Below are 26719 nucleotides of genomic sequence, written 5' to 3'. Positions count from 1 at the left end.
TTTGGCTTTACACACATAATATTGCCTATCGGATATAAAATTACTTTGAAAAGGTATTTATGACACTCTAATCAGTTCTTCATTCTTCACTTAATTTAGGCGTTTGTGCACATGGTTGTGAATAGATGCTGCAAAATTGCCAGATGTATAAAGAACCAAATAATAAGACCTGACCGTGGGTCCTAAACATTAGGTAACTCAAATAACTTAAAACAGTTAAAGAAATTATAATAATAGCCTACTATAAAAGTTGGTGGAAATATACCCATTAGTTATATTGTTTAGTTCCTGCATGGGAAATAAAATAACTTAATAAAAACACTGCATAGCAAAAGAAGCAGTTTTAGGATATGAAACACTAGATAGTTATGATCAAAGGGTATAAGTTTTGGGACCAGTAGTTAGCATAATGGCTATGTCGCTGAACTCCCATGTAGTTGAACACAATTTGAGTCCTGGACCCGGTGGCTTAAACTCACGCCGGGCATGTGTACGTGCATGCCCAAGATCCCAAGAGGAGAATAGAGGAGGACGGATTGCCGCATGGCCATTCCCCCTGGGAGGTGATTTCTCGCTTTCTGTCTCTCTGTCTCTCTCGGTCTTTCTGGCAAGCGCATGTGCCTTATAGCAAAAACCTCTCAAAAAAAAAGAAGATGGGGGGGGTGTAAGTTTTATTTCCTTTAGAAGAAACAGAGCAGACTTCAAAAACATCCAGTGATGGGTTAAGGAAGATAGACCCCACATAGCTAACTGCAGTTTGCAGTTTGAAATCAGTCATAAGAGTTTGATATACACACCGTGTGTGTGTGTGTGTGTGTGTGTGTGTATTTCTGTGTGTGCATCAACAATTTTGGCAGGATGGAGAAATGGAGAAGAAGGGATTATAATGTGATCGTACACCACTGAGGGGGTCTTTCTCCCTCTCTCTTGTTTTTCTCTCTCTCTGTCTCTCTTACTTTCATAAGTGCACATGCCCTCTGGTGATTAAAAAGAAAAACAAAAGCAATACCGAGTAACACTGGTGAATAGCCCTAACGGCAGAAACAGCATGGAGAAAAAGCAGCCTGCCTGTATTGCATTAGCTACTTGTACCTGTGTTTTCTATCCCTTTCTTCATTCTTCTGTAAACTAATGTGTTTATTCACCTTTTTGTTTTCTCTTTCAAGTTTTGTGGTCATTTAATTTCTGTAGAACACTAAACCACCATGAAGATTAGTCTGTTCACACAATGCATTAGGATATAAATTGAGAAAGAAATACATTTGGAAACTTTAGAATATGTGATTCCCATAAATATTCATATACAAACTGTATTCAGATCTATCACATCTAAAGTTACTATTTTTACATGCTCACTGCAGAAAAATCTGTATGCATTTAAGTCTTTCTCATACTTTTCAAAAAAGCTCTTTTGAAAAGGCTCTAATCCAATACTGTAAGAACAAAATATTGCAGATAAATAATAAAATTGATGAGTGAAATGAAATGTTGTCTTTAAGAAAATAATTTCTATAAATGTTACAGATTCATAGATTTGATTTGCTTAATATTTTATAATTATAAGACACAGCAAATTTCTTTTTTTTAGCAATGGATATAATTTAAAATGGCATTTTCACCTATGGTATTATAATTTTATTCAACTATAAAGTAGCCTTATTTTAAAAATGAATAAATAGCTGGTCTTAGAACAAAGACCATACTTTAAAAATAAATAAATGAATAAATAAATAAATAAATAGTAAATTGAAGGATATATAATTCCTGGCAAATTGAGAAAGCGTAGTTTGCTTGCTCATCTCAATACAATTTAAGTGAAATATTTTTCGGCCAGAAGTTTCCCTAACTTGCCGGTATCAGGATCTTAGACTGTTACATTCATCAAAAGAGCAAAAGTGGAGGCCAGCAGGTGACATGGTGGTTAAGGGAGTTGGACTCCTGTGGTTTGAGTCCCAGACTTGGCAGCTTGCTTTCTCTTTCTCCCTCTTTCTCTCACTCTCACTCTGTCCCTCTCTGGTCAAATTAAAATAAATAAATAAGTAAATAAATACAATTTTAAAAACAGAAGGGAAGTCTAGCACAGTGCTCTCTATAAATATACATCAATTGCTAGGGTGGATGTTATAATTATAAATACACATTATATCTTATACTGATTTCTATCTTTGAACATATTTAGAAAAAGAAAAAGTATTGACTTTATAATACGCCTAAGAAAGTGTTACTGGACTATAGAACATATGTTGTGATCCATTGTCATATACTTTTCATGAACCACGAAGATGGCATGGTTAATTCTCAACTTTTCATACATAACAGTCATCATTATCAAGCACATAAAATAAGGAAAAATGGGGCCAGTGGATGGTGTAATGGTTCCACCAATAGACCCCCATGTAGTTGATCACAGTAGTAGTCCCAGACCTGGTGGCTTAAATTCACACCAGGTGCATGTACGTGCATGTCCAAAAGCCTGAGAGGAGAATGGAAGAGAAGAGATGGCGGTATTATTTCTTGCTTTCTGTCTCTCTGTCTCTCTCTGACTCTTCAGCAACCACACATGTCCCATAGTAAAAATCTCTCTAAGAAGAAAAAAAAATGAGAAAAAAATAATTACAGTCCAGAGATAGATGTTCACATTTCCATATGCATAGAAATAGCAGGTTGTAAAATGGAGCCAGGTATTAATTCTTATTTGGGTGGTGTCCTTTTTCCAAGTCACCTGGACAGAAAATTCTAAAAGAGTACCTAGGCACTGATTATATGGAACCTATTTCTATTTCTTCATAACATAAAGCAAATGGATCAGTAACTATTATACAGATTTCTTGTTTGTTTGTTTGTTTGATTTTTAGAGAGAGAGATTTTTGCTATAGGGTGTATGCTCGCCAGAAAGACAGAGAGAGACAGAGAGATAGAAAGTGAGAACTCACCCCTCCAGGCAGAATGACCATGCTGCAATCCCTTCTCCTCCATTCTCCTCTTGGGATTTTGGGCACACACATGAGTGTGTATTCTTCTCTTGGGATTTTGGGCACACACATCCATGCACCTAGCATGAGTTTTAAGCAGCAGATCTGGGACTCGAACTGCAGTCCACTATATGAGAGTCCAGCAATGTAACCATTACATCATCTGCTGGTCTCCTATACAAGTATTCTTAAGACCTTATTTGATAAATTGCGTATAGTTGTTGATATGTTGTAAGAATATAGGTAAAATAGCTGAAATAAACTACAAGTTTATGAGTTAAATTCAATTTTTGATAGGGATTATCCATTTCTGGAATTACTTTTCAAAAGACAACAAAATGCTGCTCAGAAATGATGGAATATGTAATTAGATTATTAAAATGTTTATATTAAGATTCAGAAAATGTTCCTGCTATCCTTCACTTACCACATGTCTTTCTTTATGTCACCTCTGATTATATAACACATAGAAGCATATTTAGGTCACTGGTAGTAGCAGGAAGAAATAATGGTAAGATGGAATAGAAAAGGAAAACTGTAGAGAGCCACCTCTCCATTGTAGGAAGTAGCTATACACTCTTGTTTCAGGACACTCTTGTCTCTTTTGTTTTCTTAAAACAGAGTGTTTTGCTATTTGCAGAGATTCCTTGTATCTTGATCTTCCTTCCAGTCTTTTGAGTACCTGGGACTACAAATATGTGCCACCATGCCTGGGTGGGAATCAAATCTGGACCTCCCATGGGGGCTCAGCCTCTGGAGATGCGGAGTCTTATCAGCACATTTCATACAGCTGTGTCAGAGAATGACAGGAACTGAAATGCCCCCAACACAAAATAATGACAAATGTTTGGGGTAATAAATATGCAGATGGTTCTAATTTGTTCTTAATGCATTGTACTCATGCATCAAAAAAATACTGTACTCTATAAATATGTGCAGTTATTATATATGTTAAACATTTTTAAAAGACAGTAGTAACTCTGGACTCTTTCGAAAGAGAGGAAGTTCATATGAATTGCCTGATGTCTCCACATCTGTAAATGGAATAATACAGCAAAAACTATTAAGCAGCTATTGCACTGATTCCCAGACTTAAGAAAATACTACCCTTTTATTACAGCCTACATTAACTCAGAACAATATTTTTTATGTAAAACTAAGTACATAAAGAAATTGGGATAAGTGAGAAAATATAATTGCTTTTCTTTGCCAGATTCTTTTGGATTTCTGGCAGTAGGAAAATGAGAAACCTTAAAAACCAACACACATGTACAAAACTCACATACAAAACAATCCAACACATATACAAAAATATTTTTACAAACCAGCACATGCATACAAAAATATGAGATTTTTAAATTCTTTTTCATACACTATTCCAAGTCATTGCAGTGGTAAAGACAATTCATAGTTGTTTACTGTAAATGTTATTTGACAATGATTTCTAATCGATGAAGCTATTTTGGGGTCATGAAGCAGAATAGAATGGGGGGTTCAGAATTAACCCAAGGAGAAACATATATTTTATAACCAGCTCCCATACTGTCTGCATCTGGCTTTATGCAAATAGAGTAACAATTCTCTGGGCCAAACTCTTCATCTGTAAAATGAGAGTGAATGTATTTTTACTATTTTAATCAGTATATGTGAGATGTGTTAGATATACCTTGATGCTACATTTCTAAAAGTCACATAATATTCATCAGCACACTCTCTCTCTCTGTTTATACACACACGCACACAGAGTACAGAGAATTAGTTTAGTATAATGAATTATAAGGCTAGTAAATCAGTCTTTTGGGAGGAAATATTGGATTGTAAGCTGTTTTGTTTCTTTTTCCAATTTTAGCAGGAGCCACCTGTTAGATAAGATGACTTCATAAATGGTGCTTCTATTGATGAAAAAAAATTTTTTTGAGAGTTTTTTTCGCTATAGGGCGTGTGTGCTCACCAGACAGACAGAGAGAGACATAGAGACAGAAAGCGAGAAATCACCCCCCAGGGGGGATGGTCATGCCGCAATCCCTTCTCCTCCATTCTCCTCTCGGGATCTTGGGCACGCACGCACACATGCCCGGCGTGAGTTTTAAGCCACCGGGTCCGGGACACGAACCGCGGTCGACTGCGTGGGAGTCCAGCGACATAGCCATTACACTAACTGCTGGTTCCCTCTATTGATGAAAATTTAAAAGCAAGTTCATAGAAGAAAACAAGAGTTTGAAATATCTGGCTGTCTTTGTCTTAGTCCATTTTGCATTGCTAACAGAAATTGTGGAGACTGAACAGTTTGTTAAGAAACAAGAGATTTGGGCCAGCCAGGTGGCATGGTGGCTAAGGTGGTTGAATCACATGTGGCCAACTGCATGGTAGGAGTCCTAGAACCAGCAACTTAAAAACATGCCAGGTGCATGTGCATGTATGCCTAAAAGCCCCACAAGAAATTGCCACATGGTTATACTCCTAGGGATCTCTCTCTCTCTCTCTCTGTCTGTCTCTCTCTCCTGGTAAGCACATGCACTCAATAGCAAAAAAAAAAAAAACAGCAACAAGTGAAAAAAAGCACCTGCTCTCTTGGTAACTAGCCTCTTTTCATAAGAGCTAGACATCACTTGGTCTCTAGCAAGACAGGAGTTATCTTTTGATGAGACCAGGGTTTCCTTGATCCAATCACCATCCTCTAGCCTGCACTTCTCCCATTGCCATTACTCTGAAGACCAAATTTGCAAACATGAACCTTTGGAGGACAACCAGTATTCAAACCATAGAAGACTTGTATTTTTAAAGCAACTCAATGTAGTCATAGACAACTTATAATTTAATCAATATCCTTTACCTCTCTCTACTAGGGGACTCTAATTCAAGTTGATGGTTTTCTAAAATACACATTTCATTTGTCTGATTAGAGTTTATTTCTGTATGTTTGTTCTAATAAAAAAAATCTGTATCTGAGAAGGAAGAGCTCAGTATGTGAACTGTTTCCCTTTTGTGATGAGTCATGTTTCTAGCGGATAGAGAGTGGTCTTCAGGCAGGTTTTGCTAATGGGCAAAAACTGAATGGCAAAGGAGAATCACAACACTCAGCAGGCGGCTGACCTACTTTATTATTATAACTCATAGGAAGTTTGAATGCATGTTTCTACAGCAAAGCTACAATGATTTGTCAGCAAATTAGTTACCATTTTGTTAGAACTTTTAAAAAATTGTTATAAAAGTATACTCTATATGAAAAAAATCAATAATATCATAATAAGACAACTTTTATTATATAAAAATTCAAATATAAAATAGGGTACGAGGCCCAAAGATAGGAATGATATATTTTAGTTAAAAGATTTTACATTTCTATGTATTATTTAAGTCAATCACTAAGTAGTTAAATAGGCTTTGTAAAACAAAAAGTGGTCCTGTTTTTGTCTTTATACATTTGTTAGATTATCAATAGATAATGTAATCGTCCTAGCTTTTTATGTTCTACTTTTATATGAGAACATACCTATGAATAATACTTACTGGGTTTTTTCTCCAAAATCATTTTCTTAGAATAAAAGATCTCAGCAAATAGCATTTCTACTCTGCCTACACCTAACACATTGTTATTGTGACCACTATAGTCTTTGAACTGGAAGTGACTGAAGTATCTTGATCCCTCGTTGTTATATTTGGACAATGGTTGCCACCTCAATGTTCCCGTTTTGGAATTTGTCTCCAGTGTAATGGTATTGGGACATGAGATCTTAAAGAAGTGAAGCATAGAGGATGGTGATTAGATTATGGAGGCATTGCCTGCATGAATGGATCAATGCTGCCTCATGCAAGACCAACCAAGTTTTGGCTCATGTGAGGAGTTAGTTACTGCAAGAGCAGGTTGTTGTAAAAGGGTAATGGTTCCTTTTCTCTGTTTCTTCGTGTACCCATTATCTTCTCAGTTTCTGTTGGACAAGTTGTGATGTAGTCAGCTCGATTCCAGTCCTACACCTTTGGACTTTGCAGCTACCAGAATCATGAGTAAAATAAACCTCCATTGTTTATAAATCACTGAGTCTGGAGTAATTCCCTTAGTAGCAAAATTGCAGACTAAGATATCACCTTATCGAAAACCAGCTGATGGCTGGCTGAAATAAATATATTCTTAATGTGTGTCTCTCCAATCTTTAGTTTATTTTTTAAATTCCTACCAGACTTTATCTAAATCCACAGAGGTCTACCACTATCAGACTACTGCATGAGTTAGGAAACAAAACAAACAAACAAACAAAAACTGTGCTTTCCAGGTAGCTAAATTATTATTTTTATTTAAAAGAAGGCTTATGTGAATGGCTTCCTTTTCTTACTTTTTTCAGACCATGATTATATTTTAATACATTTAATATATTTTTGGTTTTTATAAAATCAGAAAATAAAACACCGCTGTATAATAAATGGGAGAAAACAATGGCTTCACTTTCAAGAGTTCACACCTTGATAAACAGAAAGAGGGCAGCATTGCACCAGCACAAGTTCGGTGCTCAAGCATCTTTGGCCAGTGTGTACATTTCAGATGACTCCATTCAAATTGATGTTAGTGGCATTGTACATAATTTTGTGTTTCATTGGTTATAAATTCCTTTATAGTAGAGCTTACATTTTTTTAAGCTTTGTATTTTTTTAAGCTTTTAAAGTTTTTAGCACCTAAAAAGAACAGGTGTGAAAAAAAAAAAAAAAGGCTATTTAGAATGTAAGCCTAATAAGGGCAAAAATTTTGTCTCATTCTTTATTGTATCTTCAGTAATTAAAAAGTGTCTGGCACCAAGAGGTACTCAATAGATAATCTAAATGAAAGAGCAAATCAAATGTACTCAGTTTATAGATGAATATCCCAAGGACAGAAAAGTTAAGCGACTTGCCAAAAATTACAGAGGATGAAGGCAAACCTAAAAAGAACAGGTGTGAAAAAAAAAAAGGCTATTTAGAATGTAAGCCTAATAAGGGCAAAAATTTTGTCTCATTCTTTATTGTATCTTCAGTAATTAAAAAGTGTCTGGCACCAAGAGGTACTCAATAGATAATCTAAATGAAAGAGCAAATCAAATGTACTCAGTTTATAGATGAATATCCCAAGGACAGAAAAGTTAAGCGACTTGCCAAAAATTACAGAGGATGAAGGCAATTCAACATATATGTCTCTAAATTCAGTTCTACCAACTTCTCCCCTATGTATTCTGTCTAGATGAATCAAAATAGGCTTAGTTATTTTGTGAATTATAAATTAAGACATGTCTCTAGAGGGGAAAAAGAGAGCTGGAGGGTAGTACATCATTTTTTTTTTAATGCTTAGATCTATAAATGAAATATGATACTCATATGCCACTGATAGCTCATTAACCATACTATTGAATAATATGTCACTCATACCTCATTAACTATAACTTCAGTAGGACCCCACCTGACTGAAAGGGACCTGGAATATGTGGAAAATGCATGGTTATTTGGAGATTGTTCCTGCCATATCATATCAAATGAAAATAAAATTGAGTAGTAACCAAGTGTTTCAATTGAATTTCTTATTTCTCCACATAAACTTCATTAATTAGATCCTTACAGACCATGTATATCTTTTTTCTCTGATATTTTCATGAGGTTGATTTATACATCTTCATTTTTTTCTGTAAATGATTGCTGTCTTATTTCCACAGAAACAAAGAGCATTAAAAGCTCATTAATTTGTAATTCACTAATTTAGAATATGCTATATTTATAGCCCATGGGTTGGTCGAGTGATTATTTATCTTTGAAGAAATAATTTGATGATAAATAATTAAAGCAAAAACTAAGGAAGAACACTTCAGATATATAAAGTAAGTCCTTTATATATATTTCTCAAATACTGTTGATAACTACTCTTTTGATTATAAGCAATTAATGTTTATTTAGTTAGCAACATATGCAAGATTAGTATAGGATCTGTGGGACACATAGATATCTGTAAAGGCAAATTGCCTCTCCTCAAGAAGAGCACTTGTTTCTAGAGCAAAGTTATATAACGCATTCAAATTACAATAAAAGAAAACAATACAAGGAAAGGCCCCTTATTTGGCTTTGTTTTGACTATAATCTTATCAAATAAATACAAGTCTAAAACGAGATAAACATTGTTTAGCCTTATAGTTCTCATGAAGCTAAAACATAAATTTACAGATCAAATCCTAACAAAATTAATCAACAAATTTATCTTAGTGTGAATGTATTGTGATGGATAGTATTTTGCTAAAACATTAGTTGCATACAGTGTAAGTTTAGTGCTATTGTGCCACTACTTTTCGTAGAATGTGCACTTTTGTACATTACTCAACAACTCAGGGCACTAAAGTAGGTGATTTAGTTTTCCAACATTTTTTCCATATTCACTATGGTGAAAATTTTGTATAATATTTACTATGTTGTCATTTATCCTTCAAGTGGTATAAATGCACCATTTACTAATCTGTCCATGAGTCAGAATTATTTGATGTAGCACCTCATGGCACAACTACAGTATGAAAGCATATCCAGGTTCCATTCAGACAGCATTAAAAAAATCCTAGATTTATATATAATGGGCTAATGATGAAATCTTTAAAGCTATCACCAACATGTCACCATAGTTTATAAGATTTCTAGTAGAACATATGGGATCCCTGTAAAGACACCTTCAGACTTCTGTTAGAGAGATTTTCGTAGGAATATACTGTTTAGTTGCAAATCAGATCCTTATCTATTATATTCAGTGACTTCCTAAGGTATAGAAGATAGTTTACATCCGGTTCAGAGCAATATTGAAGCTATAATTTATCATAGTTTTTATTTTTGTATATTCATTAAATTGATATATTTGTAATTTAATCCAAAAATCATTATTCTGAATCCTATTATAATCAAGTGATACAATTGTGGTTTCTTATACTTAAAAGTAAAGCCACCAAATATCTTGGGAAGAAAATTAATTTTATTAAATGTTAATTATCCATAAAATGGAAGATTTTCATTCAGATGGAATGCTTTAATTCAGACACTTTAGAATAAAACAAATGAAAATGTTACAGCTGCAAAGCAAGATTAATCCTGCTCATGTGGAATTTTTCAAGTCACTATCTCCTTCCTAGTCGATTTAAGCAGTCCACCATGATTGAAGTTTGCCTTTTTTTTTTTTTTTTTTTTTTTTTAGTTTTTTTTTTTTAGCCATAGGGAACATCCCTTTGTTGGGGGGAGCAGGATAGGGCACATGCACTTGTTGGAGAGAGACAGTGAGAAGGAAAGTGAGAAATAATCACCACCTGGGGGGATGGACCCCACCACAATCTTCTCCTCTGTTCTCTCATGATTTGGGGCATGCATGCCTATACGTCCAGTGTGATTTTAAAGCCACTGGATCTGGGACTCGAACCATAGTCAGCCATGTGGGAGTCTAGCACCTGACATTATGCCACTTGCTAGGACCTGGAGTTTGGCTTTTATAAATAATATGTACTAATTATTTCAATGAGGAATTTAGACTGCAGAGGAATTACCTGAAAGTAATTGAACCTACTTCTTATGGAATAAAATACAGAAGCAGTTAATATAAAAATAAACATTAAATCACCAACAGCATAATTAGAGCTACAACATTGTCTTTGAATTTTTCATCATAAATTTTAACTAACTAGTCTGATATAGATAAGGATATGAGTATAAATGCAAATATGCAAGAGATAAGGATAATTTTAATATGTATAGTGGTTAAGAATATTCAAGCATATAAGTAGATTCAAGCATATAAATCATATATTCTATTTAAAGATAGAAGATATGAGGGCCAGCAGGTGGTATGGTGGTTAAGGGAGCTGGACTCCCACTTGGCCAACTGCGGTTAAAGTCCCAGACCTGGCAGCTTGCTTTCTCACTTTCTCTCTCTGTCCCTTTCTTGTCAAGTTAAAATAAAGAAATAAACAAACAAAGTTAAATAAAGTAATTCTTTTTAAAAAGATGGAAGATATTAAAAAAAGAAAAACACACATTCATCTTGGTCTGGATTTTCAATTTCTGCTTTTCCAATCTGATTTTGCTTTTTTACATCTTGAAGCCATGTCTTGTTACTTTTTAGTGTCAGAGTTCAAATGCTGATATTAGAGAAGTTTTTTATTGTAACTAGAGTGCTTCAACTGCAGTCTTTGTATTTTATTATTACTTTTTTTAAGTGTTCTTTATAACTTCTACAATACAAAACTTTTTTTTTTTTGAGAAGTTTTTGCTATAGCGCTCGTGTGCTCACCAGAAAGTCAGAGAGACAGAAAGGGAGAAATCACCCCCCAGGGGGATGGCCACACCACAATTCCTTCTCCTCCATTCTCTTCTCAGGATCTTGGGCACATACATACACACATGTGCCCAGTGTGAATTTAAGCCACCAGGTCTGGGACTAGAACCACGGTTGACTACATGGGAGTCCAGCAACGTAGTCATTATGCCAACTGCTGGTCCCAACACAAGACATTTTAATGGTGTGCAAAGCAAAACTTACAGAGACAGATATGTATGCTTTCAACTCTTGGTTCTATCATATACTTGTGTGACACTGGACTAGTCATTTAATTCCAAAAAGATCAGTTTTCTGAACAATAAAATGGGATTTTAAAAAAAGCCTATTTCATTGTGTTCCTGCACAGACTAAATAAAATAGCATAGTCAAAAAATAGGATTTTGTATACATTATAGTAAGTGTATAAATAAATTCATAGTGCTTTCATTTTACATTAGATTTTCACATCTCTATTATAACTGTATTTGTAAATACGGTTTGCTTTTTGGTTGCTGATGTGATGAAAGGACTGTAAAACTATCTGTTGTTTTAGGGTAGAAAATAATATCTCCAAGATCAAATGACTCCATTGGGAGTCTCTATTGATACAAAAATCTTATATTTTATGGTTATTCCTTTCATGTCACTAATATACACAATATGTGTGAATTTCTCCTTATTCTAGTTGAACATAAACTTAATCGTTTTCTGTCCTTAACATTAGATTTATACATGAAAATAATCTCAAAATTAATGTAAAATAAAAGAAGCCAATTTTATAAACAGACCTCAGGCAAAATAAAGGGTGACTCGAGAAGTAAATTGCAAATTTAGAAATGATGTTTTATAACATCAGAATATAATGAAGGTTGAAGGTTTGATCATGTTAAAGACATCTCTCTCTCTCTCTCTCACACACACACACACACACACACACACACACACATCACAGTATTTAATGAAAAGTGGTCAAGATATAAAAATTTTATCCAGTTAATATTCTTATCACTAAATATACTAACTAGTGTATTGCCCTATATTATACTTACATAATTCTAGGCTCTTTATAAAAATCCCTGAATAGCTTTATACTCTTTCAATGATAATTATCATTTTCTGAAACATACCTAGGAAAAACTTAAAATAAATATTTGCCAAATTAAATATTGGTTGGTACCAAAGATAAATTATTTTTTGGTAGTATTTTTAACATTTTTTTCTATCCATGCAATCCGTAGCCAGATGACAGAGTTATTGATTTTTTCTCCCCTGAAAAATAAGTTCATTAAGGTTTTGATCATATATTTTGCCTTTTTAAAGAAAAGTGAATTGGCAGATCTACAATCAAGGGGCCATTACAAATTGGAACTGTGAGTCAATTGAGCCCTCTTGTTTTGTTCTTTAGTTATACAAACGCCCATGTGGAACATTTCTCAAAATTTTTTTTCATAATTTTTACGGGGAATGCACTCTCTGGAGGAAGACAGAAAGAGAGAGAAAGAGAAAGTGAAAAAGCACCCAGGGGGATGGCTATGCCGTAATCCCTTTTCTCCATTCTCCTCTCAGGATTGTGGGCATGCACAGGCTCAGTATGTTTTTTCAAGTCACCAGGTCTGAGACTCAAACCTCATGATCAACAGGGACCCAGCTGCCTAACACCATGCTACTGCCTGGCCTCAAACTTTTGAAGATGAGAGAAGAGATTATAACAAAGCGATGTGCCAGTTAGTTTTCTAGGCACTTGTCATGGCCTGAATGTGTCTGCTAAAATTCTGGCACTTGAAAGTTGATCCCAAGGCAACAGTGTTCGACAAGTGGCCTAGAGGGGTAGAAGTGCTTAGGTGATTAGGATTCCAGCCGCATTAATGAGTTAATGCTGTGTAAAGAAGGCTCATAGGAGAGGATTTCAGTCCTTCTGCCTTTGTCATGTGAAGAACAGCATTACCGCTCTCTGTAGGATGAAGCAAGAACCCTCTTGGAATCAGAGGTAGAACTGCCACAACCTTAATATTGCACTTCTCAGCCTCTAGAACTGTAAGAAATAAATTTCTATGGTTTGTAAACTACCCAGCCTGTGGCATTCTGTTTTAACAGCACACACACAAAAAGATAGCACTAGAGACAGAAAAGAACAAATAAACTTTAAAAGACGTGCTAATATGAAGGACACAAAAAAGTACCTACAATCAAGAGCACGTGTCCTTGGGGTTGTAGCTGTTGCTGACTGTTTTAATGATTAAAATACCGACTTGCTCAATGATACCTTGGATATTGCAATCAGGGAAAGTCTGTGAGATGGTGAAATTTAAGTATATATGAAGAAATGAAGGTGAGGTCCAGGTGAATATTAGATCTCAATGAAAGGACAGAAAATAAGGAAAGGTGGGAGTAGGGGGGGCAGGAGAAAAATAGATAAGCAAAAAGGAGGAAAGGAAGATGCTTCTACTTAAGGCGTCATGTAAACCCCTTTCCAAATACAAAGACTGAACTATATTTATTAGAAGAAAAAAGTAATCGTAAGATGTTCATGTACCTCTAAAGGAATAAGCACAACAGCCAGCTGTGCTGGCACTCTCCACAAGGTGAAGGCACTGTGCTGTGCAGGCTGGGGCCACATGGGAGGTCTGGCTTGATACTTGGTCCAACCCAAAGGCCAGGAACACTGGGGTGTGCCTGTAATCCCAGTGACTCGGGAGGCAGAAGCTAGAACATCGTCAGTTTATGGCTAGCCTGGGCAACGTAGGGAGGCTCTGTCTGAAAAAGCAGGGCGTGGTAGCTTACACCACCTGTTGTCCCAGGTGGGAGGCTAAGGCAGGAGGATTTCAACACAGCAAGATACTGTCTTAAAAAGAGTAATGATAACAACAGTCAAAAAAATTAATGGAACAGTCTGATAAAATAAAAGAATAATGTGATTTATACCAAAGGTAAAAATTTTGTAAATATATCGTAAGATTTATCTAGTATAAAATGTTAGTCACGAGAAGTCTATTATAGTTTGCAGTTAAGTTAAACCATGTTTTATAAAATGTAATTTGATTAAAATGTAGGAGAATATAAAAATATGAGAACTTACATAAAAATACTTAATGAATACACATGTACTCAGATAAAGTTAAATATATAATTAATTATATAATTAAATGTATTATTGACATTAATTGAATATTTAATTAATTATTAATATACTTATCTATGTAAACCAAATTTATATTTTATAGGTATTTTTTATATTTACCTATATTTCAGAGTTAAGTTTAAAGATCTTTTCCAAGTTTGCCTTGATCTGAAAAATCACTTCACTTCAAACTTACTTGTACTTATACTGATGCACATAGCTTTGTATGTTTAAAATCCCTACACATTTATGTCTTAAATATAGTAAATGCTAAAAAAAAAAATTGACAAAAAGAAGGAATAAGTATAAGCTGTAGGCATTTTTGAAAGAACAATGTACCACAATTTCAAGCATGTGTTTGTAGCTTGGAAATAACTCTCCTCCATATACACAAAGTATACAAGAATAGATGTTGTAACAAATACATCCCCAGGGACATTTTATGTAAATAAAATGATTTTATACCCATGAAGGTAGAATCAAATTGTCTCTAAACATTCATGGAGAAGCCAGAGCCTTGTAGTCTAAATAATGAAAAGTTCTTGATGAAATGTGGAAAGGGCACAGTGTAGAATGGAAGGGTTACTTACCACCATCTCATTCAGAGACACCCAGCAGTCTGGAGGGAAGTCTTGCAGCAGTGGAACCAAGAACTGAAGACAGCCATCCCAGTGGCACAAGAGGAGCATCATGCCGATGAGATTGAAAATCCTCACCACTGCACTGGCAAGGTCATACGTCATGTGGAATATCTGTTGGGCAAAATATAACATTAGTTCTCATAATCCATTTTTAAAAATAACGCATACTATCAATGTCCATAGGTAGTTCTATGTAATGTAAGTTTCAACTTAATAAAACTCTAGAAAGAGCTTTTAGAAATAGGTAGAAACAGAGATTACCTTGCTTTACCTTTATACCAAGATTGGCGTTCTGCTTTATGAATATATCACTAACTGTGCATTTCTCACCACAGAGACAGCATGAATACATACACATAATGTCTTAAAGAACATTGTTTTTTTTTGGCAGTAGTTTTCATTTACAGTTCTTCTGGACATTTTAGAAAAGCTGCTTTAAAGCAAGGTAACAAAATTGACAAATGATGGGTTGCCTCTTGTCTACTTCTCATCCTTATTAATAGAGTTGTTGAAAGACAAAGAAATTACCCAATGACCGAAAACCATAAACACAAAGAGTTTAACTGAAAAATAGAAAGTAAAATTGGAAATACATTGTAACTTAACTTTTGCTATGCGATTGGAAGTACAACTTTAATTGTGTCTATTAAATACGAATAGTAGCCATTCAGAAAAAAAAGTTACTAAGATTTGGTTAAAAAATAACACTTTTTAAAAATTATGCATGTTTTTCCACCTGCATTATTTTATAGTTCAGCATTCTTTTCCTGAGACCCTTTCTAATTAATATTTTCACAAAATCCAAGATAGTAGTTGGAACTTATCTCAGAAAACATAAAACGTACGATAAATCAACATTCCCCATCAAAATTTTATAAATTGAAAACATATATCCAGCTTTGTATCTGCATCTATTCATTTTTATAATTATTATTAAAAAGAATCAGAACCTAATTATTTTCTTTAGTAGCTTATAGCACTCTCCTGCTGCCAATACTTCAGCTAGTGTTTCTGCTCATACTTTAGCTAATCTAGAATAACAAAACCCAATTGGGAGCAGACCTAGATTCTAGAATGAAGTTTTTTTTAATTGTTAAGGAGTTACTAATCAGTAAAATTAATAAATGTGCATAAATACATAGAAACGGGACATTTCAAGATTTTTAGAATCACATTTTGGATAATTCCCCAAAAGAATGGTATATTTTTGAATTGACTACATCGATTAGGAAATTATTTAAGAAAGATAAAACAATCCACAAAGTTAGTATTTTGATTTTGAAACTATATCGTTGTAAGAAAACTTCTGCAAATCTTAAGATATGCATAGTAAAATAACAGGACATCTGTGATGTTGCTTTTATAAAACCACCAAATCTATTGTTAATTAAATGTTTTTCACTTTGATACATTTCTATGAGAGTTAATTCTTTCTTTCAACACTCTTCTCTTTGACATAATAATTATAGTGGGCAAAAAAAAATTTTCCTTTGTGGGAATGTACACACTGTTCTGACTTCCTTTTAAAAGGAAAATAGGGGGGGTCTTAGATTTTAAAGGCACTAGATAACATATTTTGATATTCAGACAGCTGTACACATAGTGACTTACTCTATAGCATTAAAAAATTACTTTCTTTTAAGCTGCTTTTAAAATTTTGTTTTTATCTTTGGTAAAGCCGCAGAAACATCTTTTTGGTATTCTTCCCTCTGATATGTCTTCCCTGAATTTGAGAATAGAAACTGAACTAACATTTTTATAAATAATTCTCATTAAAAGTAATACAGTAAAAGCATTTAAAAAACCTTTCTACTGATAAAGTACTGGGGAAAATCAACATGAATTTAAATTTCTTTTACTGTAATAATAGAATCCAAAAATGCATGTAAGTATTTTCTAGGAAGATGGTTGAAGATGAGCCAGTGTTGCATTGTTGGGTAATATAGTAAAATTGCAGAGTATAAACTTCTCGATCAAACAGGAGACGTGCCACCTTTCAGCTTAATTATTGGAGGTAAATTGTAAACTGTTAAAATTCTCTGTCAGTCTACAAATTATAAGCACAGAGGCAATAACCATTATTTTACTATTAGACTTTGGAGTAGAGTGTGGACTGTTGCAGAGAACCAGGCCTAGTCTTAGGAGACCTGACTTTTTGTATTTTCTACTTTCTTTTGAGGAATTTTCATTCTTTTGTGGGATTTTAAAAAATTATTCACTACATTAAAATAACATAGAACGGTTTTCAAAACATTCATAGAAAACATATTGTGGACCAGCCAGTTGGCATGGTGGTTAAAACAGCTGAATCCTGCATGTCCAACTGCAAAATTGGAGTTCCAGACCCAGCAGCTTGAAAAACATACTGAGTGCATGTTTGTGTATGCCCAGAATCTCAAGAGGGAGAATGGAGAAGAAGGGATTGTGCTGTGGTTATCTCCCCTGAATGATTTCTCACTCACACTCTCTCTCTCCCCCCAGAGAGCACATTTGCACTATAGCAAACTTAAAAAAGAAAAAGAAAAAGAAAAGAAAAGAAAGAAAAAAGGAAAAGAAAAACACAACAAAAAAAATACATATTATGAAAAAAATGCATGAATTTCAAATTTTTAGCACTACAATATACTCCTATTTTTCATTCTGCTTTTCCATGAATTTTAAGAAGTCCTTTTGTATGTTAATAGTTATTTATCAATTCCTTTACAAAAACCCTATTATCTCTTATTAAATAGTCTCTATAGAAGCATAACCACTATTTTCATAGAGGGAGTTAATGGGGATATAAGGCTTTTCATAACATATGACTACTTTTTTGATTCACTTCCACATAATTCTATAAACAATAGGACAATAGGATAATCTCTAAATTTAAGGCTATCTTCAGGGCCAGCAGGTGGCATAGTTGCTTAGGGTGATATGGTTGACTTAAGGCAACATGGTTGACTGTAGTTTGAGTCCAAGACCCAGTGGCTTGAAACTCACATGGGGTACATGTGTGTGCATGCCCAAAATCCCAAGAGAAAATGGAGGAGAAGAGACTGTGGCATGGCCATTCCCCCTAAGGGGTGATATCTCACTTTCTTTCTTTTTGTCTCTCTCTGTCTCTCAGGCAAGCACACATGCCCTATAGCAAAAATCTCTCTCTCTCTCTCAATAAAAAAGGCTATCTTCTATCTCATTTCCACTCCCAATACCATAATATTAGTTGGTACACTAGATTCATGTACTAACTGTAATATATAGGAGTGCCTAGTAACAGCTCACATTATTAATTTCATGAACAGCCCCTTACAGACTTTAACATTGTGTGTTCCAAAAATCAACACACTTCCTGGAGCTATCCCTAGTTTAACTTTTAAGTATGGTATAAGTAAGCTAGCTATTTTGACTTTGGCTAACTTCAGAGACTAAATTCCAATAATCAAAACCATATATCTCCATCTTAATTTATCTGATCAAAGAACATCCAAATGTATGTAGTATTACTTTTGATGTACGTGTATATGAACATGTGTAGTACCTAGACCCAGTCCCCTTATCTTTAGAGCGCTTATCATTAATATACTCTGGCAGGCATAATCATTACACATAACCTGAATATTGAGATTAATGGTTCTGTTAAAACCTTGCTTGTGAAAGATTTATAATGAGAACACTAGTACTTCATTATGGAGCACACGCATCTATAGATAGGTTAAGGAAGAAGAAATCATCTGATCTAATTGACACATAGCAACAACTGTTTATTGTCTAAGGGCAGCTGTAGGCCAAATAAAAGTTTGACTTTATTCATTTTAATGATCAAGTTGCCAGTATCATTAATATTTTAAGTCATTCTTCTTCTATGAGGTAATCATCCTTAAGCAATAAATTCCCAAATAAATCAATTATCTTCATTTTACTGTATGAAAACTTGTTACTACACAAAAATGATACTATGCATGATACACAGTAAATTGTTGCTAGGTGAATGAGTGAGAAATTTGAAGTGATTTAATAATAATAACACAAATAACCTTTTATGGTCTTAAAGAGTGTGAAGCTTTCATTTTTGTGTTTTAAACCAGAGAATTAAAACAAATGAACAAGCAAAAACAACAACAACAAAAATGATTAATTTCACCTTGCAAGTAATTTAACGTGGAACCTGAATTGAGTACTCAGGGTGTGTGTAGAAGAAAAACAAGTCATTCTGACCAGCCAGCTTTCAAGTGGTACTTCTAGGCATCAAAAAACAGGTTTTTAAAGCATCACTTTCATCAAAAATTATTTGATAAAAGATGTCAATGCAAGGCACTGTGCCTTCCTATGTTCAACCCAGGACATTGTGTTATTCATGTGACCTCAAGAAGAGGAAAGCTCTGGTCAGAAATATATTTTCTTTCATAATATTATAGCTGTAGAATCCTTTGCAATTTGAGTGCAGTGACGGTAGATGGGATAGCTAATTAATTTTCCCCAAAATGAAGAAGGCAGAGGAAGGTATTCTGAGTCAGAATCATACAACTTGTCCTAATATTTACAGAATTATCAGCACAAATATATTTTTGTAGAATTTTTTTCCCAGGATGAGGGTATATTCATTTTATTGTTAAAAGCCCGAGTCCCTAACTGTGCTGTATGGCAGATATTTATAAAGCAGCTGAATTCTCTCAGAATTCTTCTATTTTATTTCTTAATGAACTAGATTCAGGGATGGCTCAACAAAATAGCCTGCATATAATTCTTCTCTTGATTCACTGGGTTTTACCCTAACCAAAAATATATCAAGAATAATTTATGACTTTTCATAACTTGTATTGATCTGTCCTTACTCTTTGACTTCATGGACGAGGATCCTTTATAAGCTACAGTTTGTATAACCTTGATATTGATTCAAGGCTCCTAGTACACCTTCATAATTCTTATCAAAGTAACACTAAGAGAATCAAATAGGTCAGAAATAGTTCTCTTGACAGAGCACATTCTTATTTAATAAGGTATAAAATAATACTGGATTCTTTCTCTTTATAAATATGTACCTATATCTTGATATCCATTTAGATGGAGTGTATATATGCCATTCTAACAAAGAATATAAAAAAAGACATATCTACTGGGAACCAGCAGTTAGCGTAATGGCTATGTCGCTGGACTCCCACGTAGTCGACCATGGTTCGTGTCCCGGACCTGGTGGCTTAAAACTCACACCAGGCACGTGTGTGTACGTGCCCAAGATCCCGAGAGGGGAATGGAGGAGAAGGGATTGCGGCGTGGCCATCCCCTCTGGGGGGTGATTTTTCGCTTTCTGTCTCTATGTCTCTCTCTGTCTGTCTGGCGAGCGCACACGCCCTATAGCGAAAACCTCTCAAAAAAAAAAAAAGACGTATCTATTCAATCTATTTTATCACTAGCATATACTCAAGACTCAATACATAGTAATCTTAATCATTATAAAATTGATATTTCAAAAGCCCTTTTATACTTTCTTCAATTTTTACTGTGAATGTTATTCAGATTATCCTGTCATGCTTTAGGTACAAAGTACAGAAGGCTTTACTTAGTATTTGAAAGAATAGTGCTCTTTACATTAATCCCTTTGAACACCGACCAATTTCTGCAGTCATTGGACTAATCTTATAAGTCCCCTACTCCAGCATTTCATTCTGAATGAGATTATCATAAGCTTCAGGTTACTATAACCTTCAAAAAGTCTACCATCTGGACATCTCAGATCTAACTGTCAAAATGCGACGATCCACGTCCTAACCTCTCTCACACCTCAGGACTCTCCCCATGTGGAGTGCTTTTTGCCTGGATTCATCTTTCCTTGATCCCTTCCAAAACACCTTCTGTGTTGTCAGTTAACTCACCTGCCCTCAGTCTTTTTATAAAAATCTTTCTCTTTCTCTGCTCTTCCTGAGAACTATGACCTCTACTCCTCATCCCTTGAACAAAGTCTCAGTTTCTCTGGTAAGGTACTCTAAAGCAGAGTAGATTCAGGTCTTTCAGGCCCATGAGCCTTACATCATGATGGAAGTGCCTTCATTTCTAGCTCACCTTTGAAACTTTAATACATTATTTGTCTAGCTATATAAGAAATTCCTTCTCTTTACTGTTCATTCTATTTGGCTATCCCACCCATAACTGTCCTCATTTCTGGCATCTAACAAGATCTTAATCTCCACCCACTACACATGTCCATTAATTAAAACTTTGCTTTTTCTGCTGTATTTTCTCTGCAAAGTGCCAACTTCTTTTTCAATTGAATTATTTTAAAAATAATTAGTTATTTAATTTTATTCATCATTATTATCATTTTTTTTAATTTGCTAGAGAGCACATGTACTCAACAGAAAGATTATGAGAGAGAGAAAAAGAGAGAGAGACAAAGAGAGAGAGAAAGAAGAGAGAAAGTCAAAAAGCAAGCCACTAAGTCTGGGACTTGAAACACAGCCAGCCATGTAGGAGTCCAGCACCCTAACCACCATACCATTCTCAGGCCCAACTAATTTATTTTTTAAGTTGACAAAATTGTATGCATTCACTGTGTACAACACGATGTTTTCAAGTATGCATAATTCACCAAAATTTCAATCAATTTCTCTACTGGAGCTATGGAAGATTACTGAAGAGGAAACCAGTTTTCATAGCTACACCAGTACATTGTAGCTGCAAACATTTTTCAAGAATAGCAACCTTAGTTGTGGCTCTTGGCTATGATCTATCTATTTCTCAGACCCTAACACCTTCCTATCTCTCTACTTTTCTAATGCCCAAGACTATTCTTCTCATTTTCAGTTTAAAGTTTTACTTTTCCCAAAGAAAACTGACTTTTTCATGTTTAAATTTTTTCAACTCTGGGGGTTGGGTGATGGCACATCAGCAACACAACTGGACTCTTAAGGGAGATATCTTGGGTTTTGGTCCCAGTACTCCCTGAATACATCAAGTGCACATCTACAGCCAGGTCAGCTATGGCTGGGAGTGGATCATGGCATAAGACCCTGTTGAAGGCACCTGTCTTTCTCTCTCTTTCATAGAATAAATAGATACATTTATTTTTTTTCTTCAACTCTAACCCCCAAACCTTCACAAAAACATGTCTGTAACTATTCTTGTTTTTTTTTTCCCTCTGTCAACAGTAAAGATGCTTTTATTCAAATCTAATCTTTACCAATCTTTTAACATTAATCTGATCATTTTCCTCCAAAAACCTACTCATTTAGTTCTGAGTTTCTCAGTCTATGATGAAAAGAACACCTCTTTCCTGTCAGGTGTAGGTAACTGCAGCACATATATTCATATTAATATGAACGAAATTTTAAAACTTCATACACAATATACATAATATAAGCCTATGACTTATGCTCTTGGATGTGATAGCAAGCTCAAATTGCTGTGATTTTGCTTGATTACCTTTCATTCAGAATCATTAACTTCATTTATACAAGCTTTATCTCAGACATTTAAAAACAGTAACATTCCTCAACAGCATTTTAAATTGCAAAAGAATTTTTACTTGCTAGGTCCTTTGATATATTTTTTTTCTTTATGGTATTCTTAGTTTAGCTTCTCAAATAAAGTTCTTCTCACTGAAATTTTGACACAGAGAGCAAGCTGACCTGCTCTAGAGGGTAAAGCAGCTTTCTTTTCACAGTTATATGTGCAAATTACCACCTGGCACAAAGCAAAATTTGATTTCCTGAAGGACATATGTGTCATAGCTACTCTGAGCTTCTTTTCCTCCCTCCCTTCCCCACATGGGAGACTATGAAGATATTTTAGGCAGACTTCATTTCCCCAAATGAGGAATTGAAACTTAAGAAGAAGTATCCATCTATTTGAGCTGTCTTTTTGAAGTGGCTCAGATATCATATCTTTGGAACTACAGAAACAGATACATCCTCATCCCATGTAGCTGTAATAAACAGCACAGTGTTATATAGTCATAACAACGAAGTACTCACAGAGGTGGTAATGGAAGAGGATGACTTCATTATCAATTATGATTATTAAGAAGTAAAGTACACTTGACTCTATGTGTTGGTTTATCATGTTCACATCTTTCTCTACCAGATACATGTATATGCATGTATAAAATTAAAACAAAGCAATTTTAGCTATTTTAATTGGAAAAAATCTGTCATGTCTCTCTTAACTGTGTGTGTGTCATATGTTTTTTAAGCGGGATCTCACTATGTGGAAATACTCCTGCTTTAGCCTCTCAAGTAGCTGGGATCCCAGGTAAGAGTCACCATGTGCATTTTTTTCCATGGGCCTCCCATGGAAACTTAACCTGCCAATCAGTAGTGTTCAGTGGGCACTATCACAGCCGGGCCTCCCAACTAGCTTTCTTTTGATTACTCAGAATTATATATTTAAATTTCATTATTTTGTTACTATGACATATACCAACCATTACTAATCATATATATTTTACATAAGATTTTAATTCTATCTGTCTAAAAGATTTGCAAAAGGTGTGTCTTTGTGGAAACTTCATATTTATTTAGCTTTAATTGGTCTGCAAAATATTAGAGATCATGTATTGACAAATATGAGAAAAATGGTAGAACATTGGGATATGAACCCTTTAAACATTTTTAGTAGAAACAATGACAGAAAGAAGCTATAGTGAAACACAAACACAAACTTGGAAAGCGGTAAAAACACAAACTTTGAAAGCTGTCCAGCACAATATTTGATAGTTGATAGAGTTGAAGTTCAACAAATGCTTCTTCTCTCATAGAGGTTACTAGCTAACAATGGATTTGTATAAATAGGTCAGTACTAATGAGTACTAATTGAGCTACATAATTTTTAATAATCTTACTCATATTTTCCTTTAATTTTCAAGTCAATACTAGCTGACAACTAAGAATGGGGCAGAAACAAAAATGTTTTGATAGCTAATATTTTGATATGGCTATATTTTAATATTATCTTATATCATAGTTCAAAATATCATACGTTTTAACACAATAGAGTATATTTTGTTAACTGAATCTACCCAAATCTTCATTTTTTTTAAGTTCCTTAAGAATAAGGAGTGCATGGGGGCCAGCAGGTGGTGTGGTAGTTAGGGTGCTAGACTCCCACATAACCAACCATGGTTAGAGTCCCAAACCTGAAATCTTGCTCTCTTGCTTCTCCTGCCTCCCATCTCTATCTGGTCAAATTAAATAATAATAATAATGAAATAATATTAAATTAAATAATTAAATAAAGAAAAAAATTAAAAGTGCATTTTTTTTTACTATTTATGAGGACTATGTGGTATAACAAATCATTTATTGTTCTGTGCTATTGAAAAACGAAACAGAAAACAAGCACTCTCGTGTGTTTAACTTACTGTAGGAAGCTCACATACTGGAAAAATTAATTACAAAAAAAATATTGAAGATGGCTTAACCAAGATGAAAAGTCAATGAATGATTATTTTGGAAAATATAAAAGTATTGAAAATGAAATAATTTAAGCTCATTATCGATTCATTTATTCCTCTATTACAAATTTTAAGTGGTTGTAAATATAGGAAATATAAATAGAGTGTGCACTACTGAAATATTTAAGTGAGAGGGTGGACTTATATACAATGTATTAATGCTGGGAAAATTCAGTTTACAAGCTATAGTAATATAAAGAGGTTGAATGTATAAAAAATAAATTAACAAGTAAACTATTGAAAAAAGAGTGAGGGGGAAAACACATATCTTATGATGGATCATTAAGCCTTATTTTAATATTTCCATGAGGAACATTTTATACCACACACAATTTCAGAATGAAATTGGCTGTAAGGTATTGATTAAATAAAGCCCAGTCTTTTTGTTTTCCTAAGACCTTTCTAAAGAAAGCGAAATAAAGTTTTATTTTTTAAAATGGAAAAAATATCTCTTTACTGTCAAGAACTATACAGTAAAAAATGATTCAAACATTATAAATGGCTACATTAGGGTTAGCCAGGGGTGTGGTGGTTGATGTGACTGGACCTCAATGAGTGATTTTGAGTCCCAGACCTGGGACCTGGGAAAAATTTCAGGCACATGTGTGTTCATGCCCAAAATCTTGAGAGGAGAGCAGAACAGAAAGGATGGAGGCATGGCCATCCCCCCAGGGACTGCTTTCTTACTTTATCACTTTAATTCTCTTTTCTCTTTCTCCAGTAAGTACATATGCCCCATAGCAAATTTTTAAAAAAAAGTACATTATATTAGTGTGTCTGTGTAAAGAAAGTAAAAATATCTAATAACTACATTAACAATATTCTATAACTCTGCATAGCTCTCATGAATTACTTTCAAATGATATTTTCATAACATTATTTTCTTGAGATTTTGAGGGGAAATATATTTTAGAAATAGCACAATGCTAATAGTACTCTCATTTTTTTCTTTATCATCTCACGCCAATCTTTTTCTCTCTCTCTTTTGTATAACTGCTGTCTCACCAGATTTGTAATATGCTACATGCTCCAGAAAGTATACAATTACTTATCTCTGCATTTTGAGCTACAAATAGTAAAATTATTCCAGCTTTTGTAACTGGTGAATTTCTTCAGCGTATATAACCAATGGGGATGTGTGCTTTTGAAAGTGCAAGAATTGTTTTAGTAAGTGAAGATTTTCTACTTTAAAGTCTTTATCTCATTAGTTTCTGTTTTAAAATCCATGTAAATAATACACACTCTTTAAAACAGAGGAGACCAGTTCATTGTACAAGCTCTGGTTTCTGTTCAAACTATTAAAACAAAATGAAATTTTCTTCAACTCACTTTATATTCTCTAAATTGTTTTTACTACTGACAGTTTCTCACTGATATTATAGAGTCAATAAGTAACTACTGAATTGACTTGACACTAACCAAGAAAGACTTAGATATGTTTTTCAATTCAATTTTTATATCATCTAGTAAGAATTTTTGTATGCCTCTCAGTTCATCAAATTATTTTAATCTGTCCATAAAACATGTATAAAATGAATAATATATTTCAGTGTCTTCTTTTTTATTTTTAAGTGTATCCAAAAATAATATTACATATTGCTATGTCTTTCATGTCTTTCATTTTCTTTTTTTTTTGGAGAGGTTTTCGCTATAGGGTGCGTGCGCTCGCCAGACAGACAGAGACAGACATAGAGACAGAAAGCGAGAAATCACCCCTCAGGGGGGATGGTCACGCTGCAGTCCCTTCTCCTCCATTCTCCTCTCGGGATCTTGGGCACGCACGCACACGCGCCCGGCGTGAGATTTAAGCCACCGGGTCCGAGACGCGAACCGCGGTCGACTACGTGGGAGTCCAGCGACATAGCCATTACGCTAACTGCTGGTTCCCAATGTCTTTCATTTTCTATAAACTCTATGAGAAAGAATTCATGCTAATGATTTTTGTTTCACATTCATGAAGTTTGTTAAATTAATAGGTAAATGACAAATGATAAATATTTGGCATCTCAAACAAACTTTTGGCTTAAAATAATGCAAGCTGTAAAGTTTGTAGTGTGGTAAAAAGTATCTTTAAAAGTTTTTCATACCCATACATATAGTATGGAGCATTAAATTGCAAGGGATACATGTATCTATACATATTTTCACATATTGAAATAATTATTCATAGACAGAACAATGTTAGCATAGAAGAAAAAAGATACTAAAGATACTTGTTAAATAAAAGCTTTTTTTTTTTTTTAATCTAAGGACTTTAAATAATTGCCC

At 34.3% G+C, this 26719-nt stretch overlaps 1 protein-coding gene across 1 annotated transcript in view; it reads right to left on the bottom strand.

The window, feature by feature from the left end:
- HCN1 (hyperpolarization activated cyclic nucleotide gated potassium channel 1) overlaps positions 1–26719 on the bottom strand; it is a 385667-nt gene that overhangs the window by 159358 nt on the left and 199590 nt on the right. The window contains 1 exon segment of the mRNA XM_006172428.3: positions 14974–15135. Coding sequence (XP_006172490.1) covers positions 14974–15135 — 162 coding nt within the window.

The sequence above is a fragment of the Tupaia chinensis genome, unplaced genomic scaffold (genome assembly GCF_000334495.1).
Source record: "Tupaia chinensis unplaced genomic scaffold, TupChi_1.0 Scaffold144378_1, whole genome shotgun sequence".
NCBI classification, from domain to species: domain Eukaryota; kingdom Metazoa; phylum Chordata; class Mammalia; order Scandentia; family Tupaiidae; genus Tupaia; species Tupaia belangeri.
The sequence above is the reverse complement of the archived record's forward strand: the minus strand, read 5'-3'. Positions and strand labels throughout refer to the sequence as shown.